This window comes from Microtus pennsylvanicus, chromosome 2, assembly GCF_037038515.1.
Source record: "Microtus pennsylvanicus isolate mMicPen1 chromosome 2, mMicPen1.hap1, whole genome shotgun sequence".
Taxonomy (NCBI): Eukaryota; Metazoa; Chordata; class Mammalia; order Rodentia; family Cricetidae; genus Microtus; species Microtus pennsylvanicus.
Window position 1 is genome coordinate 8701719 of NC_134580.1, and position 17397 is coordinate 8719115.

Sequence of the window (17397 nt, forward strand, 5' to 3'; positions counted from 1 at the left end):
AGTTTTCCCAAGACAGGATTTCTCTGTGTAACCCTGGCTGTCCTGGAGCTCACTTTTTAGATCAGGCTGGCCTTGAACTCACAAAGATCTGCCTGCCCCTGCCTCTGAAGTGCTGGGATTAAAGGCATGCACCACCACCGCCCCACCCCACACGGAGCTACATTTTTAACAGGGAACAGGATGAATGTCGGTGCTCAGAGGCAGGAGACTGGTCCCACAAACTAAGCCTTGGAGAGTTGGAGGATTTCTCAGCCAGGGACACATGGTTCAGAAATGCAGATCTGTAGGTCTCGGGGTTTCCAATGAAGCAGGATAAACAATCATACAGACTGCCTATGGCATAAATCCACCGACACCACTGGAAGGACAGACGGAGAGCAGGTCCTCTCCTGGCAGCGGTACTATGTTGGAATGCCTTTCTTTATCTAACGGTGTAGATCGAGCCCGACCATCACAAAATTCACAGAAAACAATGGGCGAAGAATGTAAACTCTCAGCACCCCGAGCCCTTGGGCTCCCTCTGCACATTCTATCTGTGTCCCAGCAGAACACACTGTTTCATGCATGGTGCCAGGGGTGGAAGCTACAGGGTGTTCATGCTGAGTGCACGCTCCACCGCTGAACCACCCAGCCCTTACAGAATGGTCCGCTTTTGCTTCCTCTTCCTTCTGCTTCCTTTAGTAATGGCTGAGGCTGAGGCGATTCCAGGGACCTGGGCTTGCTAAGGAGAGTGTTTCAACACTCAGCCATGCTCCAAGGCCTTTTAAAAATACTCTTTTGACAGGAATAGATATTTATAGATGCTTTTAAACATTTAAATTATACTTATTTGTGTGTGTGTGTGTGTGTGTACATGTGCGGAGGTCAGAGGGACAACTTGTAAGAATTGGTTCTTTCCTTCCATCATGTGAGCTCCGGGAATCAAACTTGGCTGGTCAGGCTTGGCAGCAAGTCCCCTTATCTGCCGAGCCATCTCACCGGCCCTAGATGTTTCTTTGGCTCTACCATGTTTCCCTTTTGAAATGGACATGCATGTAGCTGGATGTGGGGCTTCTGCCTGGAATCCCAGCACTTGGGCACAGAAGTGGGAGGACAATAGAGCGTTCAAGGCCAGCCTGGGCAAAATGGGCAGACTCTGTTTCACAAGAAGAAAAAGAAGAAACGAGTTATATGTGTAATCAGAAAAAAGAATGGATGAGAGAAGGAAAAAAAATGTCTTCGAATGATTCATGACATCATTGAAAATTAGAAGCCTGGACATTTTTACAGCCTTAGCCTGTCTTTTTGTGGTTGTAGGAGCTGGGCTCAGCAGGGGGATTGGGTGGCCTGCCAAGCTCTGGGTGTCTGTGGTTTGTGTGGGGGTGGTACTAGGGCCTCCTCCCCTGGGCTCTGTGGAGTACTGACCATGGAGGCTGGTAGGAATTGCAGGGAGACCAGGAGGATGCTCAGAACTGGGAGGCGGGGTGAGGATCTGTCTTCCTGTTTGTTGAGTATTTGCAAATGCAGGCCAGGAGATATTAGGGAATAATAAGGTCAAAGTCCTTATTTATGGCCTTGGGGTAGTTAATGTGTAATATTCTGGGATATAAACCTGACCAAGAGGTGATACCTTGCACACGAGCCTCTGGGAGTGACTGGGAGAGCTGTGGCTGGGAGCTGTCACTATGTCGGTGAGGATGCTGGTCCTTGGGGCCCACTTCCCTCCACTCGCTTGTCTTTGCTTGAGTGTGTGGGTTAGGGTAGGGTATTTGGGGGTCCTCTACTGCTGCCCTTCTCTTTGTCTCAGTTTCTCCATGAGCATAAAAAAAAAAGCTGGGATTAAAGGTGGCAGCGCACACCTTTAACCCCAGCACTTGGGAGGCAGAGACAGGTGGATCTCTTAAGTTCAAGGCCAGCCTGGTCTACATAGTGAGTTCCAGGATAGCCAGAGCTACACAGAGAGACCCTATCTCAAAAAGAAAAAAAAAAGAAAGTTGGGTGGATGGTCTCTATACCCCTTAGTGTTGAAGCCGCCCATCTCTCTGCCTCCACCAGGCTCAGGGCCAGGACCTCTTTGTGAGAATAGTGATGGTAATATTAATTATGACTGATAACCACTACTGAGTTTCACAAAGATGAGAAATTGAGGTTCAGGGGCTGGGAAAAGGTTCCATATCAATGAGAGAGTGTGTATTTAGTATGTTCAAGGCCCTGGGTTTGATCTTCAGCACCAGTAAAAGAATCACATGGGTAGAGTGCTTGCCCAGCATGTACGAGGCCCTGGGTTTGATCTCTAGCACCACACAAACTGTATGTGGGAATGCAGCTTGCAAGGACCAGAGGCAAAAGGAGCTCTGAGTTTGAGGCCAGCCTGGTCTACACAGTAAGTTCCTGGCCAGCCAGAGGTACATACGGAGTCCCTGTCTCAAAAGAGAAAAAGAGGCTGGGCATGGTGGCACATGCCTTTAATCCCGGCACTCTGGAGGCAGAGACAGGCAGATCTCAGTGAGCTCGAGGCCAGGCATGGTCTACAAAGTGAGTTCCAGGACAGTCAGGGCTGTTACATAGAGAAAACCTGTCTTGATAAACCAGAGGGAAACGAGAGGGAGAGAGGGAGGGATGGAGGGAAGGAGGGAGGGACAGAGAGAGCAAGAGCGAGAGCCAGAGAGAGAGAGAGAGAGAGAGAGAGAGAGAGAGAGAGAGAGAGAGAGAGACCGAGGTTCAAGATGACATTAAAGGAGGCCACCATTTACAATTCGCAAAGGTGTTTCGCTCTCTGAAGATTGCTGAGCCTTTGTTCCAATCTGGCTCAGCTGTGACTTTAGACAAGTGGATGCCTCTCTCCCGGGGCCTTGGTCTCCCCTGACGTGTATGGGATGGGACTGCATGGCATTCTCTGGGGTTTAGATGATGGGTTCATTTCCTAGAATTGTTGAGACAAGCCACTTTGAAATAAGGGGCTGACCACCAGAGACTTCTCTCTTCGTCCTATGTCTGGAATCCAGGGTGGGCAGGGCCTGGCATTCCCTGAAGGCTCTGGGGAGGAGCTTTACATACGTATTCCAGTTTCCTGTGGACGTGGGCACCCATAGGTCCTATCTCCAGATGCCCCGTTACAGGGCTTGCCCCTCTGCATATGACCTTCCCTTTGGGGGGCGGTGTTTCTGTACCCAGTTCCCTTCCCTTTCAGTTTTTTTTAAAAAATATTTATTCTGCATTTTTTTCCCTGTGTATGTGTATGTGCACATGTGTATCTATATCATGTGTATTCTTGGTACCCACAGAGGCTAGATGAAGGCATTGGATTCCCTGGAACTAGAATTATGGATGGTTGTGAGCCACCCCGTGGGTGCTGGGAGACAAACCTGGGTTGTCTACAAGAGCAGCTCTTAACCACTGAGCCACCCCTCTGGTCCCATTTCCCTTCCTTATTCATCTAGCTCCAGATGAATCTATCCTAGACCAATCTGGTCCCGTATTAGGTTGTACCAAGACCCTATTTTCAAGGTCACAGTAGCAGGTGCCAGGTGGGGCAAATAGGACGTAGGTGTGTGTTTGGCGAATGACATCATCCAAGCCAGTGTAGGTAGTATGTAGGATGTCCGTGTGACTGGGTGTCCGTGCTGGAAAGGACAGTGATATCCTCGCCCCTGCCCCTCAGGGAGACCCTTGGTGGCCCAGACACACCCTTGGCCTTCTCTATTCCAGTCACCTTACCACTCTTTTACTTTCTCTCTCCTCCCCGATAATCCCCTTATAGGACCAATAGGGAACCCAGGCCCAGAGTGGTGAGGCTGCCCTCAAGTCACTTGACCAGAGGTAGAGCTGGGGAGTCAGTGTAGGAGGATCACCAGTTCAAAGGCAGCCTGGGCTACATAGCAAATGGGGGTGTTTGGGCAGGGTGTCAAGCCTCCCTTGCGTTCGAATCAGCCATCCCCCATCCTTCCCACAACTTCCTTCCCACAGCTGTGCTCTTGACCTCATCCCCAAGCCCCACCCAGACAGGGGACTTGATTCAGGAATCCTTGGTGACGCTTGTCAACAAAATACAAGGCAAGGGACTGGAGATGTGACTCAGTGGTTTAGAGCATTGGCTGCCCTTCCAGAGGATCTGGGTTTGGGTTCGATTCTCAGCACCCTCATGGCAACTCACAGCTGTTTGTAACTCCAATTCCAGGGACATCCAATGCCTTCTTCTGGCCTCTGCAAGCACCAGGCATGCATATGATGCACAGACATCCATGCAGGTCATACATACAATACTACTACTACTCCTAATAGTAGGCTAGAGAGATGGCTTGGCGGTTAAGAGCACTAATTGCTCTTCCAGAGGTCCTGAGTTCAGTTCCCAGCAACCACATGGTGGCTCACAACCATCTGTAATGAGATCTGGCGCTCCCTTCTGGCCTGCAGAGCACTCATACATAAAATAAAAGAAAATAAGATTTAAAAAAAAGTAATACAAGGCAAGAAGGAATCAGATAGATTCATGTCGATAAATGAAGCCCACAGTGCAGAAATGCTGTCCATAGGAGCTGCTCAGCTCAGCTATCACCCTCTGGTCGCAAGCGTGAAGGATGGGCATTTCAAAGCAGTGGGCTTTGGAAACTCAGCCTGGACACTTTCCCTTTCCCCAGTCAGGGGCTGAAGAGCTGGCTCAGAGCTTAAGAGCACTGGCTGCTCTTCCAGAGGACCCAGGTTCAACTCCCAGCACCCATATGGCAGCTCACAGCTGTCTGTAACTCCAGTTCCAGGGGATCTGACACCCTCACCCAGTCATACATGGAGGCAAAACACCAAAGCACATAAAAACAAAAATAAATAAATCATAAAAATAAATTCATTAGGAAAAGATAGAGGAGTCAGCTGCCAAGAAACTGGGGTACTACTGAGAAACTGGGGTACTACTGATGCCCTGGTTAGAGGCGAGGGCAGAGGAATACTAGATGCAGAATACAGAAATGCAGGGGTGGCCACCCCCATTTCTGCCATCTGGGTCAGGCCCTATGCTTGGGCCTCGCAAACGGGATGCTGAACTTCCTGCAACCGGCTTGAAAGTGGGTGCTATTGGTCTCGGAGCCTCCCTCAACATCTGTCGCAGTGGGTACTCAGCAACTGCTTCTGACTTTTTTTTAAGGGGTGGGCTTGGAATTCTGGGACTTTCTGCATGCTAGGTAAGTGCTCTACCACTTAGCTCCATCCCAGCCTGGACTGATTGACAAGTTTTGTTATTTGACAACTTTATACTCACACATAATATATTCTGACCATTCTCTCACACCTCCTTTAGTGTATGTGTATGGCTGCACTCACGTGTGTGTGTGTGTGTGTGTGTGTGTGTGTGTGCAACCTTAGCCATCACCCCAAAAAATGCTTCCTTTGAGACAAGGTCTCTCAGTCTGGACTGCCTGATCACGGAGCCCCAGGGATCTTCCTGACTCTGCCCCCCAGACTTGGATTGCAAGCATGGATCACCACGTCTTATTGCTTTGGGTTTTTGTTCGTTTGGTTTTTTGAGACAGGGTCTCACCATGTAGCTCTGGCTGGCTGGAAACCTGCTGTGTAGATCAGGCTGACCTCAAACTCACAAAAAGCTACCTGCCTCTGCCTCCCAAGAGCTAGGATTAAAGGTATATGCCACCATGCTCAGCCCGACGTGGTCATTTCTGCATTACACCAATGTTTTGGGTGTGCTAAAGGCAGCGTGTTACTTGAACACTGGGAAATTGTAAGACCTGCAGAGGCCAGGCTGCCCGTTCCGTGACCTTCCAGCCCTAGGCATTCTCTTCTTGGGTTGTGGGGTGGAAGAGAGCGAAGCAGAGGCTAAGGGGGCTCTGGGAAACCCGAGTCACAATGCTGTGGTCTCCATGAGGGCAGAGAGGTAACAGAGACATCCAGAATGGCGGGGTGGCATAAGACGGTAGCGGGGCAAAGGGTCCCTTTCATGATTCCCTGAAGCCTTCTGTTCTGTTGCTCTAGGAGAAATTTGAGATCACAAACTTGGACATGAAATCAGGGATGACCCTGAAAATTAAAGGCAAGATCCACAAGGATGTTAACAGGTGAGCAAGGTGTGGGTGGGGATAAGGACTGGGACCTCAAAGGCTAAGAGAGCAGCGACTCTTTTTTTATATGCTCCTTACCACATCCTTGCTGGCTCCTGTTAGGAGTTGCCCTTGCGTCTTTTGGATTAGGAACCCTCAGAATGTCAGGACAGACACTGCTCTCTGTTCCTGGTCTCGACTGTCAACAAAGGGGCAGGTGGAGAAGGGTGGCACTCTGCCCGACCCGGCAGGTCTGAAGCCTGTGCTGAAGTGTACACATCCTGCTCACCACCCTCTTAACCAGCTCCTGTGATTCTAACCAGAGGCTGTCACCAGGGGGCAGCAAAGGCCCCCTTTTCCTCTACCTGAGCGTGCTGCTGTTAACTCCCTGGCTGCTCAGCACCGCCAGCATTTCGTGAGATAAAACCTCTAGTTCCTGTGTTAGGAAGGAGGCAGACACACAGACTAGGAGCTAAGAGAAAAAGGCTCCTCGCTTGCAGAAACATGCGGCTATGCCTGGTTTGAGAACCCTCACCCATGACGGAACCCCACACCCCAAAGGTCCTACTTTCAGGGACTCTGACTCGCTAACCCAGGCTTCTCTAGTGATCCTGCCAAGCCATAAACCCCTGCCTGCATCCCTCTGGTGACAGTCCTTCAACTGTCTCCTCCAGGACAGACAACCTGCAGCTGTCACTCCTAATCACCCCGCTAACAGCCTGTGCCTACTCCAAACAGAAGGTGCCACCGCTGTGCACAGCCTACTGGCTGCAAGTTACAGATCTCAATAGCAGCATCTTGACTCTCTCCTCCAGCTTGTGGTCAACCAAAGTCCCCTGTCCTAAGCTGTTCTCCTGCCACTCCTCCCTGTAGCTTCACCATTAACCTGGGCCAGGAGCAAGACAAGCTGAACCTGCATTTTAACCCTCGCTTCAACGAATCCACCATCGTCTTCAACTCTCGTGATGGTGGCAGGTGGGGACAAGAGCAACGAGAAAGTAACAAGTGCTTCAGTCCAGGAGAGGACGTCAAGGTGAGGTCAAACGGGAGCCCAAATGATGGCCCTCCTGCCTGGACATGGGAGCACCGTCAGGCACCGTGAGGACCCTTCCCAGGCTCTCCTGACTTTGTTTCCTTTCCTCACAGATCACTGTGGCCTTCCATAATAATGAGTTCAAGGTGACATTACCTGACGGACACGTGGTGACCTTCCCCAACAGGCTGGGTCAAAACCACCTGCGCTACCTAAGTATGGCCGGGCTCCAAATCTCCTCCTTCAAGCTTGAGTGAGCACGCAGCACCTCCTCAGAACAAGACCTCAGTCCCTAAACCCGTTTCGGCCCTCTCTGCGAGCCCTATTAGGACCGCGGTCTTTAGGTCCTGTAATTTCCCACGCTCCTTCTGACTAACCCCAGCCCCTAGGTCAAGAACAAATAAAAGAATCCGCATTTATTATTTCCACAGTGAGAAATGTTAGCGCTTCCCATGCGTGTTAATGCTCCCCCACCTTCGATGCAGGGTTGGAAACTGAGGCACAGAGTGTAGCGCTGCCAAGGGAAGAGGATGGGGGGGGGTTCCCAAGCCACCCCGTGCCTGTAAACTTCCCTTCCTCCTGGTGACCTGAGCACCTGCCAAGCTGTCCCGCAGGATTATGGGGCAGATACTGGTTCCAGGCACCTGGGGCCAGGGTGTTCCAGGAACTGCAGATAAGGGTCCCACCTGGGCCTCTTATCGGTTAAGCATTCCAGGCTGGTTACTCATTACCTTGCCTGCCCCCCTTCTAGCTGGGGGGCCTGAAAGGGGGTCCTCAACTTTCCAAACTCCCAGGAGGGGAAAGGGCACCTCAGTAGGGGCTGCCTCCCTTGGCTTCTAAGGCAGTTAGCTTTTACGGTCAGGCACAGGAGGCGGATCTGGGGTTCACAGAAGACTCTACACCTGACTTCTCTCTGGGAACTGGAGAGGAGCCTGGAATAGGGCTATTGAGGACACAGTGGTGGCCTTCTGGGGCAGTCTAAATGAGCAGGAGCAGGCAGTCCCACAGAGACAATGGCCCTGTATGGTCCTTAGCCCAGCCCCACCCCACCCGGGAAGCATCCTGGGCACAAAGCCCACACTGTGAGGCCATGGGGTTGGCACAGGGTATGACTGAAGGGCTAGTGGGCCTAGAGGCAGCGGAGGGAGGTGGGTGAGAGCTGTAAGGACCCCCTTACCAATGTCTGCCTTCCATACACCAGGAAGGATGTGGGGCTAACTCCAGTTGGGCAACTGTCCATGTCTTGTGGGCAGTGTAGTTGTTAGGTGATGGTGGGTGAACTCAGCCCCTCTGCTTTCTGTGAGTCTTCAGGATGGCAGGACCTGGAGCCCATTCCCAGTCCCTCACACCTTGACTTCGTCATCTTCCTCAGCGTCAGCAAATTCAAAGGAATTGACCTGCACCGTGCTGGGCACTGGGGTTCTGTCACTGGTCGAAGGTGTACTCCATTCTTCATTAAGGCTCTCCCAGGAGCTGTGGACTTGAGGTAGCACCCCTGCCAGCTCCCGCCGAGCATCCATCTCGGTGTAGTGGCGGCTGGCCCGGCTGGCACCCCAGCTGGCTCCGTGCCTGCCAAAGGCCAGGTTGGGAAGCACCTGGGGATTCTCTCCCACCGGGCTGGGCTTTACTTCAGCCACAGCGCCCAGCACAGCAGTGACCCCATTGGGGAAATGTCCACGGGCTGGGGGGCTTGCTGCAGGAGCTGCGAGGCTTGCTACAGGGTCTGGGGTGGTTATGGCACGGGCTGGGGGTTTTGCAATAGGGGCAGCGGGGGTTGCTGCGGAGGCAGGGGGCTTGGCAGCTGTGGTCTCAGCTGCTGGGGCTTCTGAAAGGCTCATGACCCCTAGCATCTCGCTGAGGAGTGAGGGGCCTAGGTCAAGGTCAAAACGGAAAGACAAAAGGGAGTCAGAGCGTCGAAGCTCGGGCTCGGAGGGGAAAGAATTTTGCTCTCGGTCTTGAGCATGGTCGCGGCCGAGGTCACAGTCACGGTCTCGGTTGCTGTGCTTTTCCGCACGTGGCAGGCGTGAGATGGTGCAGAACCCAGAATCCAGGCCTAGCAGAGAAATGGAGCAGAGGTTAAGGATGGGGTTCCTAGTCCGTTCTTGGAGACAAAGAGCCAGGACAATCCTGATCTACCATGGGGCCCTTGGAAAGCTTTATCCCTTGCTGGCCTCTACACGGACCCTACAGCCTTCCACACGATCTGAAACTAATCCTGATGCCACTTTACAGAAGAGCAATGGAAGTTCAGCTTGAGATGGGCAGACCTTGCCCAATGCCAGTCTGTCGGGGTTGGAACTTTGCCTGCACCTTGAATCTTGACACTCAGTTCTGATGTGGACTTGGCCATGTTCCTGGTTCCCTCTATGAAACTGACTGATGGCTGCATGTTAGTTTATCTGTGGTCATACGAAGGAACAGAGAAATCATAGGTTCTCAGGACAGAGACATGCCCTCCAAAGGTTACCAGCCCAACCCTTACTTGCAGGACCACCAGGTCTGATACAGTGGCACCAAGACTGTAATGCAAAACATGACCATGAGGGGGCAGCAGTAACCCACGGTCCCTTGGAGAGTTGGCCTGCCAAGGTGGCATTCACACCTGAATCAATTTGCTAAGTTACAGGAGCCTTTGTTCAAATAACAGCTGTCCTGAGCAACTGCTACAGAGCTGCCTAGGTCACGGCTGACTTTACTCAATCTTTTCCTGTCTGGTGTTTTGAGACAGGGTCTCTCTATGTAGCCTAGGCTGTCCTGGAACTCACTGTGTAGAGTAGACTGGCCTCATCGCTTTGCTGAATCTTAGCACTGAGACTAAGGGACCTGTAGAGGTGAGGACTGGCGGGCAGTCCATGTGCTTACTAGGACTGGAAACCAGAGTGGGCTCAGAGAGCCTCACCGTGATACCCTCGGACACTGAGGTGGGGGCTGCTTCACGGAAGGAGACAGAAAGGGGTGGACTAGCCACAAAGCCCAGAGATGAGAAAGGTTCTCCAGAGTCACAGAACAAGTTAGAGGGTTGCTATAATACAAACTTTATATCTATCTCAGCCTCGGGGTTATGAGGCCTAAGCAGGCCGGCACCCCAAGTCCCTAATGCCGCCACCGCCCCCCTCATCCTCAGCCTAGGTTGGGGGCCAGACTCCAACAGTTCATAGACTTGAACAGCTATGGGGAAAAGTTGCTATGGAGGCCTGGCAGAACCCCACAATTTCTCTGGGTTTGAATCCCAGCAATGGAAAAGAGACTGTGAACCCAGGTCCTCACCGTAACCAGAGCGGCCATCCGTAGAGGCGGCAGGACTACTGTCAAAGCTGAGCTTGCCCACCACCAGGCTGTCATAGGTGGCCTGGTTGAGCTGGGGCAGGGAAATGGCATTCTTGATGATGGGGGAGATGGCAGGCGGGGCGGGTGACGCTGAAGCTGGGGAAGCCATCCTTCGAGGAGGCACCCCCACCCGGCGCACCTGCTGGAGCTTCCTGGCCAGAAAACTTCGGGGTGAGCGGTGGGTGTTCCCAGAGCGACCCCCATGGTTGCTGAGGAAGGAAGTGTCACCGAAGACGTCCCCACCACGGCCCACGTGCATGGTGTGGCGGAAGTCCCCAAGTGGGGGGCTGATCATGTCTGCTGTCAGTCGTCTCTTTCCGTGGGAACTGGACACCCATCCTACAGGAGACATCTTGCCCAAGCTCATGGTGGGGGCTCCTATGCCCCCCTGGGGGCCAGGCATCAGCTTTGGCTGCTCACAACTGCTGGTCCATGCCCAGCTAGGGCCAGGGGAGATGGCAGGCTGGGTTCAGGGACCCTTCTCAGCCTCTTTCTGTGGATGAGGATGGTGCAGCAGAAGCCAACCCTTGACTCTGTTAAGGCGCTGTCCCCAGTGCTGAGGCTGAGGGTGTCTACTCCTTCTCTCTCCCAGAGGCCCTGTCCCTTGCCCCTGGTGAGGTTGAGGATCCGAGAAGACACCAGATGGGTGGTCCCTGTCCTGGGGTGGAGACCTGAAAGGGCAGAGAGACAGCATTGTGGCATGGCAGCAACAGAGGAAATCCAAGTCCAAACAGTAGCCACCCAAGAGAACAAATGCAGCCGCCCAGCCAGGCACAAAGGAGGACCCGCAGAGTCTGTGTGTAGGGGGTTCAGGAAGGATCTGGGGGGCGGTGGTGGCAGAGTGGAGCCCGCTTACAGCACAAGCTGAAGGACCTTGAACTCAGCAACACCCATGACAAGGTCAAGCGTAATCCCAGTGTTGTGGGGTGGAACCAAAACAAAACCAAACCCACAAGTTTCAGGTTCAGTGAGTGGCTCTGCTTCCAGGGACTCAGAGAGACCGAGCAGGACTTCTGTATGTGAGCACGTGGACCTATGCACCCACACACACGTGCACGCCACGGCTGAGAACCGGCAGCGTGGATGGCAATCGCAGTCAGAAGTGTGGATGCCTCTGAGCGCCACTGCCTGGGCGAGGACAGAGACTCCATTCTGCTCTGAGTTCACAATGGGCATCAGTGAAGCGGAAAAATGATCGATCATGACATAAGACCTGCAGGTGAGGTGTCAATGGCTCTCCTGCCCACGTCAGGCGACTCAGACACTAGACTTGCCAGAGGCACTAGAGCAGGAATGAGAAATGGATTTGAAAGTGTAGTGACTTGCCCGTCACTTCTCCGGAAGAAACAGAGAGTTGGGTTCCCCATCTCAGCGACCTTGAGCCCGCTCCAGACACCACGCCTCTTGCCGGCGTGTTTCAGTTCTCTGGGGGTTCAAATCTATTCCACCTGGAGAGGCCAAGAGAAAGGAGGCGCTCTGCCAAGGTCTTGTGAACTGCTGCGTACACAGCCTGCCACAAAGGCAGCACTGACGCTCCTCAGGGCCCTCGGCCTCCAAGGTGCTTCCTGGAAAAGGGATCCTGTGGTCAAAAGTGGCTTTTTCCAGCCAGCTCCTGTGTGCTGAGCATTCTAAGATCTAAGAAGGCCTGCAGAAAGGGCTTCATCAGTTGGTCAGGTTGATGGAGGAGCCTTGTTGTTGGGGAACAAGTTTTAGGGAAAAAAAAGTGCCATGGGTGCCAAAAGCTAGTCCCTACATACGGACGTCCCTCCTGATCCCTCACGTCCTTCCTCTGCTGTGCTGCCCTTCTCAGAGGGCACCTCTGCGGCTCCTTTTCTCTTTCCCTAGGTGGCTGAGGGACTTAGGGTCCTGAAGCCCATACTCTGGTTTTGTGTGACCCAGAGAGGGCCAAGTTTGCTTAAGGTCTCGCCAAAAAGCTAGTCCAAACTTGAACTCGGGGCCTCTGACTCACATAAGCCCTTGCCGGCTTTCAGGGCCCAGTCTCGTTTCCCTGAGCACTTTGAGGGTGGGGCGATGCCTGGATTTTCCTGCCTCTCTCCCTCCCAGCGCTTAGCACGTGGCCAAATCCATAGCCAGCCTAATCATTAGCTGAGATAACCTTCTGGTCAGAGGGACCACCCCCTGCCACCTTCTGAGAGGGTAGAGTAGATTGGGGACTCAGAGTCCTCACCCTGTGACCTTGGGCAAGTCACCACCACACACCTGCTCAACTGATAAAGATCTAAACCTGAGTTTCAACTTTTTTTTTTTTAATTTTCTTAACCCTAACTGCCACCTCCAAGCTTAAGATTCTCAAGGCAGCCCTTCTATAGTGTTATTTGAAATTCAAAATAGGTTAACTAACGAGATAAAACAAAGAGCAGAACTGGACAAAGCTAGCTTTGTTTTGGGACTGCATTCTCTTCCGCCCCACCAGTGGATCCTCCTCCAGTCCTAGCTCCTCCCCTCCTGGGGGGGGGGACTTCTGAATCAACCCTTTTCCTGGCACCCCCAGCGCAGAGAAGCCCTCCTGGAATGCTTGCTGAAGTTATAAAGCATTCTGCTTGTTGTTGGCTGACCAATGACGTGACGTCATCAGATGATTCTTCAACACCCCCTGGAGGCTTGGAAGGCTGGCTCAGGCTACAAAGAGGGTTGACAGGCCCAGGGAACAGACTCATCCAAGGTCCCGTGGCAGGTAAACACTGGCCAGGTTTCCCAGCTCCACAGAAACTAGTCTCTACACTTCAGAGTCTAAAAGAAGGAACTGGGGAACCGGGTAGGGCTCACTTTGCAAAAATGGCACAGGGAGGGGTCAACTGTGTCTAAATTGTGACACTACCAAATTCTCAAACTTCTGAGCTTCTTCCAGGCTCCTACCCTACCCAACCTCCTGACCAACCTTGTGATGAAACCACCTCCCAAAGGCCTCTGGGCACCTGTAGATAGCATCCTCTATGTCTACACCCATCTACTGCAGCAGAGCGTCCTGGACCAACTTCAGCTACTCTCTCTGTCTTCCCATGGAGAAAGAGGAAAAGCCTTCCGGCCAGAGAAGACAGGAGAGAGCAGAAGATGTAGAAGAAACTCAATTCTCCCACTCTGGAGCAGGGTAGGCATGGGTTCAAATCCAGAACTTCACAAGTAAGGGACATCTTTCATTCTAGTGACCCTTCGATGCAATGGCTTAACACTGGGTGCCAGCCACAGACTACTGCTGGCCTTAGCGTCACGCCACCTGCACTGGGTTTGAGATACGAGGACCCTTTTCTCAAAGGCCCAGGAAACAGCCCCTGTAAATGCTCCATTCACCCATTTTCCACGGGAAAAACCGGGCTCTAGGTCACAGAACAAAGCGGAGTGTCCGGGTGCTTGCTTACGTTCTACCAACACTGGCAGAAGTGACAATGGCAGACGTTGGGAAGTCACCAGAAGGAGAAACAGGATCCTGGTTCTGCGGTTCAGTATCCACGACCCAGGCATGAGCTGTCACCGGTGAGAGGCCAGTCTCTGGGGAGAGCTCTTAAATCAACTCACCAACGGTATGGACACGTGCTCAGAGCTCCTTTGGTAGTAGTGACCACAGGGACAAGTTTGGGGGGCTTTGGCAGGGCGCACTCACAGGGCGCACAACAGGGGTGGCTGTGGGCGCAAGGAATTTGGGAAAGAAAAGCCACTCCGATGGTGGGGAAGGGTCAGAGGGTAGGGGCAGCCGCTCCTCAGAGTACCCTGATACTCCCTTAAGCAGGTGTGCAGTCCCCCACAATCCAGGCAGCCTGCTGGGGGGCGCGCGCGCGGGGGGGGGTGTTCTTTGACATCAACACAAGACTGGGGGATTCTGTTGCTTCAGATTCCCCCCAACCTGTGACATTTGGGATTAGAAGTTAAGCCCTCCAGGGGCATCCTTTCTAAGTCCAGCACTTTGAGGTGGTGGAAGATAGGGAAACTGAGGCCAGGAATGGGGTAAGCTGTTGAACTTCCCGGCCAGTGGGCTAGGAGGGAGCGCCTCGGGCCATTTAGGGAGCAACTCGGAAAGCGGGAGGAAAAAAACTAGGTTTTGTTTGTTTACAAGGTCTCGCTACATAGCCCAGGCTCACCTCGAAATTGTGATCCTCGCGCCTCAGTTTCCCAAGTGTTGGGATTAACTTGTGTGCCACTACCGACTTACTAAGATGCATTCTTGCTCCAGTACCCAAAGTTAAAGCTAAGCCCCCTCCACTCTGCCGCTATGCTTTCTCAGTCTCAGTTTCCCAGTCTAGAAAATGGGCTTCAAACTTGGCGAGTCTGGCATAGTTGGGACAAGGACAGAATCAGCTGGAATGGGAAGTCCAGGAAAGACTTCAACTAGAAAACTTTCCCTTCTGGGGACCTTGGAGGGGAGACTTTGGAGAGTCTTGGTCCGGTCCGGCGCGGGCAGCGGCTGCCGTGGCCAGAAGGGAACCGGACGGGATGACCTCATCCGCTGCTCCAGTCTGGAATGCAGCTGGGGAGGGGGCAGGGTGCCCTGTCCTCGTCCTCCCCCCCCCCCCCCCCCAGCTTCCCGCTCCCGCTCTGGCGTCGCCGAGGGGCCCTGGGGTCTCTTCCCTTCCGCTGCCCGCGCAGGAATGCGCGCAGACGGCCCTAGGCTCGCCCTCTGCCCGCCTCCCGGTTTAGTGCTCTGTCCTCCGATCCTTGGTCCCCAGCACCCTCCCGCAACGTGACAAAACAACCCTAGAAAGTCTGCGCGTCCCGGTCTTCTAAAGGTTGGCCCCGCGCTCCCAGGATGGTGCGCACTCCCCCGGCCCGCGCTCGCGGTTACCTCGTGTCGTCGAGCCCGAGGGTCCAGGGGCTGGTGCGCTGGCGGGTCCCTGCGAAGCCCAAGAGTAGCTGGGCCGGTCTGTGCCGCCCTGGCCGCGAGCTTGGCGGCCGGATCCCCGGGCGGGGGCGGGCTGCGGGCTCCCTCCGCCCCTGCTCCGCCCGCGGCGGCCGCGCCCCCTCCAGTGCTAGCCACGCCGCGAGGACTGCAGGGGCGCGGCGGGGGTGCCAGGCCAGGCCCCATCCCGCCGCCCCTAGGCGGGGCGACCTCGGGAATGTTCACCCTGTCCTGAGTTGGGAATGTCCAGAGGAGGGCACAGGGACTCTTTGCTGCCCACTGCTCCTCAGATGACCTCGGGGAGTCCAGGACTGACAACTTTGGCCTGGGCCTCCAGCCTTTCTCTGTTGGAGCTGGGGGAACTGGCCAGAAGACCTTGAATTTTTTTTTTTTTAAGTGTGGGCATTCACTCTTTCCCTTTCTCTCCAGTCTCCTCCTGCCCCAATACTAGCCCCGTTTGATACTACTTAGCTACTCTGGGGAAGAGGTCATTGCTGCAGGCCACATGTAGAGAGAGAGGGGTGTTGTATAGCATGTGATCATGTCGTGAACCCTAAAGCTGATATAGCCGTGGTTCCTTCCTTGCCTTTCAGTGCCTCAGTTTCCTCAGGGGGCTGGAGAGATGGCTCAGCTGTTAAGAGTGCTTCCTGCTCTTCCGGAGGAGGGAAGTTCTTTTCCCAGAATAAACACACACACACATGCACGCACACATGCACACTCATGCACACACATGCATGCACGCATGCACATTCATGCACACACATCTATTAAAAGCAGAGTTATCAAAGCAGACATCAGACATTACATTATCTCCTGTTCGCCGCTCTAGCAACTAGGCGAGTTGTTGAACTAGTAAATGAGGTCACACCTTAGAAATCTTTGGTGAGGCCCCCTACTTCAAAGAAGGCACAGAGTTAGTCATGCTCAAGGAGAGCAGACACATCCTGGCCCCCTACATGGCCTGTGCTCTCTTCTTCCCTCTGAGGACAGCGAGGAGTCCTAGAGGCTGCGTGTGGCACCCAAGGACCCTTAAGGCAGTCTGGGAGTGGGATATTGAGCAAGGGTCCCTGGAAGAGAGAAAAGTCCGTGAAGACTTAAAGAAACAGAAAGAGTAGCAGAGAGCCTAGGAAGTTCACACTGGACAGACAGAGGGCAAAGGTTTTGAGTTGTGGAACCAGGAATGAAGCTGGGCAGCACTGTCCCTGCAGGGGTGAGGGACCGACCATAAGGGCAGGTGGATGGAGGAGACAGGCTGTCTCAGAGTGATATGCCTCTAGAGTTGACTCTGTATTTTCGTGCTCTTCTCCTTGGGAAAGGGGCTATTTTTGCAGCTGGACAAATAAAGAAAATGAGGCACAAACCATACCAAGTGGCATGCTCAAGTGGCGTGCAAATAAGATTGGGATATAGGTGGTTCCCTAGGGCAGCTCAGAGAATTGAGAACAGTCTCCCCAGGACTCAGGGGCACTGCAAGGCGTGGATGAGGAGGCTGGAACACAGGACAGAATGGAGCCGGGCTTAAGTATTTAACATGGCCAGGTGTCTGTGTGCGTAGATTCAATTAAAAATCTCCCAGCTTTTATTGAGCACCTAATGTATACCCTGCATAATCACATTTAATTTTTGTGAGCACCCTCTGGGAAAAATTGTGCCATCATGTCCCTTTTGCGGAAAAGTGAGGTGGCTTGTCCAGGGCCTCCTACTTTGGTAGGAAGACGACATGTCCTGTTTGTCGAGAGCACCAGTGTCCCAGCTTGATTACCAATAGCACTTGCTCTTGCTCTCAAAGGTGCTCTGGTTGGTGGGAAAGCTACTCGTCCCTCCAGCCAGGGTTCCTGGAGCAACTCAGAAAGGAAGCCTTTGGCTCAGCGTCAAAGACCCAGAGTTCAAGGCTGTCTGTGCACACAGCGCAGGCTTCTCTTTAAAATGGGTCTAGCTCCGGGGCAGGCATTCACCATACCTGAGGGTGTGTTGCAAGCCCGGAGAGATGACCCAGAAAGCTGTCTTTGTTTATAGAGACAGCACCTCACTTTGTAGACCTACTTGGCCTGGGAACTCATGATATAGACGAGGCTGGCCTTGAACTCACAGGCGCAGAATCTGTCTGCCTCTGCCCTAGGAGTAAAGACCTGCACTGCCCCACCCAGCTGAGAAAGCTGTTTGGG

General features: G+C 53.4%; 2 protein-coding genes across 2 annotated transcripts; one reads left to right on the top strand and one right to left on the bottom strand.

Annotated features, from left to right (window-relative positions):
• The first annotated feature begins 1622 nt into the window (after positions 1-1622).
• On the top strand, positions 1623-7315 carry Lgals2 (galectin 2). Its single transcript, XM_075959935.1, has 4 exons — positions 1623-1670; positions 5959-6041; positions 6897-7056; positions 7170-7315. The coding sequence occupies exons 1-4, from the start codon at positions 1665-1667 to the stop codon at positions 7311-7313; spliced, it is 393 nt and encodes a 130-aa protein (XP_075816050.1). The 5' UTR covers positions 1623-1664; the 3' UTR covers positions 7314-7315.
• A 142-nt stretch (positions 7316-7457) lies between these two features.
• On the bottom strand, positions 7458-15317 carry Cdc42ep1 (CDC42 effector protein 1). Its single transcript, XM_075959934.1, has 3 exons — positions 15179-15317; positions 10324-11054; positions 7458-9109 (listed from the first exon to the last, which is right to left on the bottom strand). Exons 2-3 carry the CDS (start codon positions 10784-10786, stop codon positions 8400-8402), a joined length of 1173 nt encoding a protein of 390 aa, XP_075816049.1. The 5' UTR covers positions 10787-11054; positions 15179-15317; the 3' UTR covers positions 7458-8399.
• Positions 15318-17397: the final 2080 nt, after the last annotated feature.

Coding starts and splice junctions, on each gene's coding strand:
- Lgals2 (XM_075959935.1), top strand. Junction 6,042..6,896: donor ATCCACAAGGATGTTAACAG/GTGAGCAAGGTG, acceptor TCCTCCCTGTAG/CTTCACCATTAACCTGGGCC. Junction 7,057..7,169: donor GTCCAGGAGAGGACGTCAAG/GTGAGGTCAAAC, acceptor CTTTCCTCACAG/ATCACTGTGGCCTTCCATAA.
- Cdc42ep1 (XM_075959934.1), bottom strand. CDS start 10,786: ATGCCTGGCCCCCAGGGGGGCATAGGAGCCCCCACCATGAGCTTGGGC. Junction 9,110..10,323: donor GGATGGCCGCTCTGGTTACG/GTGAGGACCTGG, acceptor TTTCTCTGCTAG/GCCTGGATTCTGGGTTCTGC.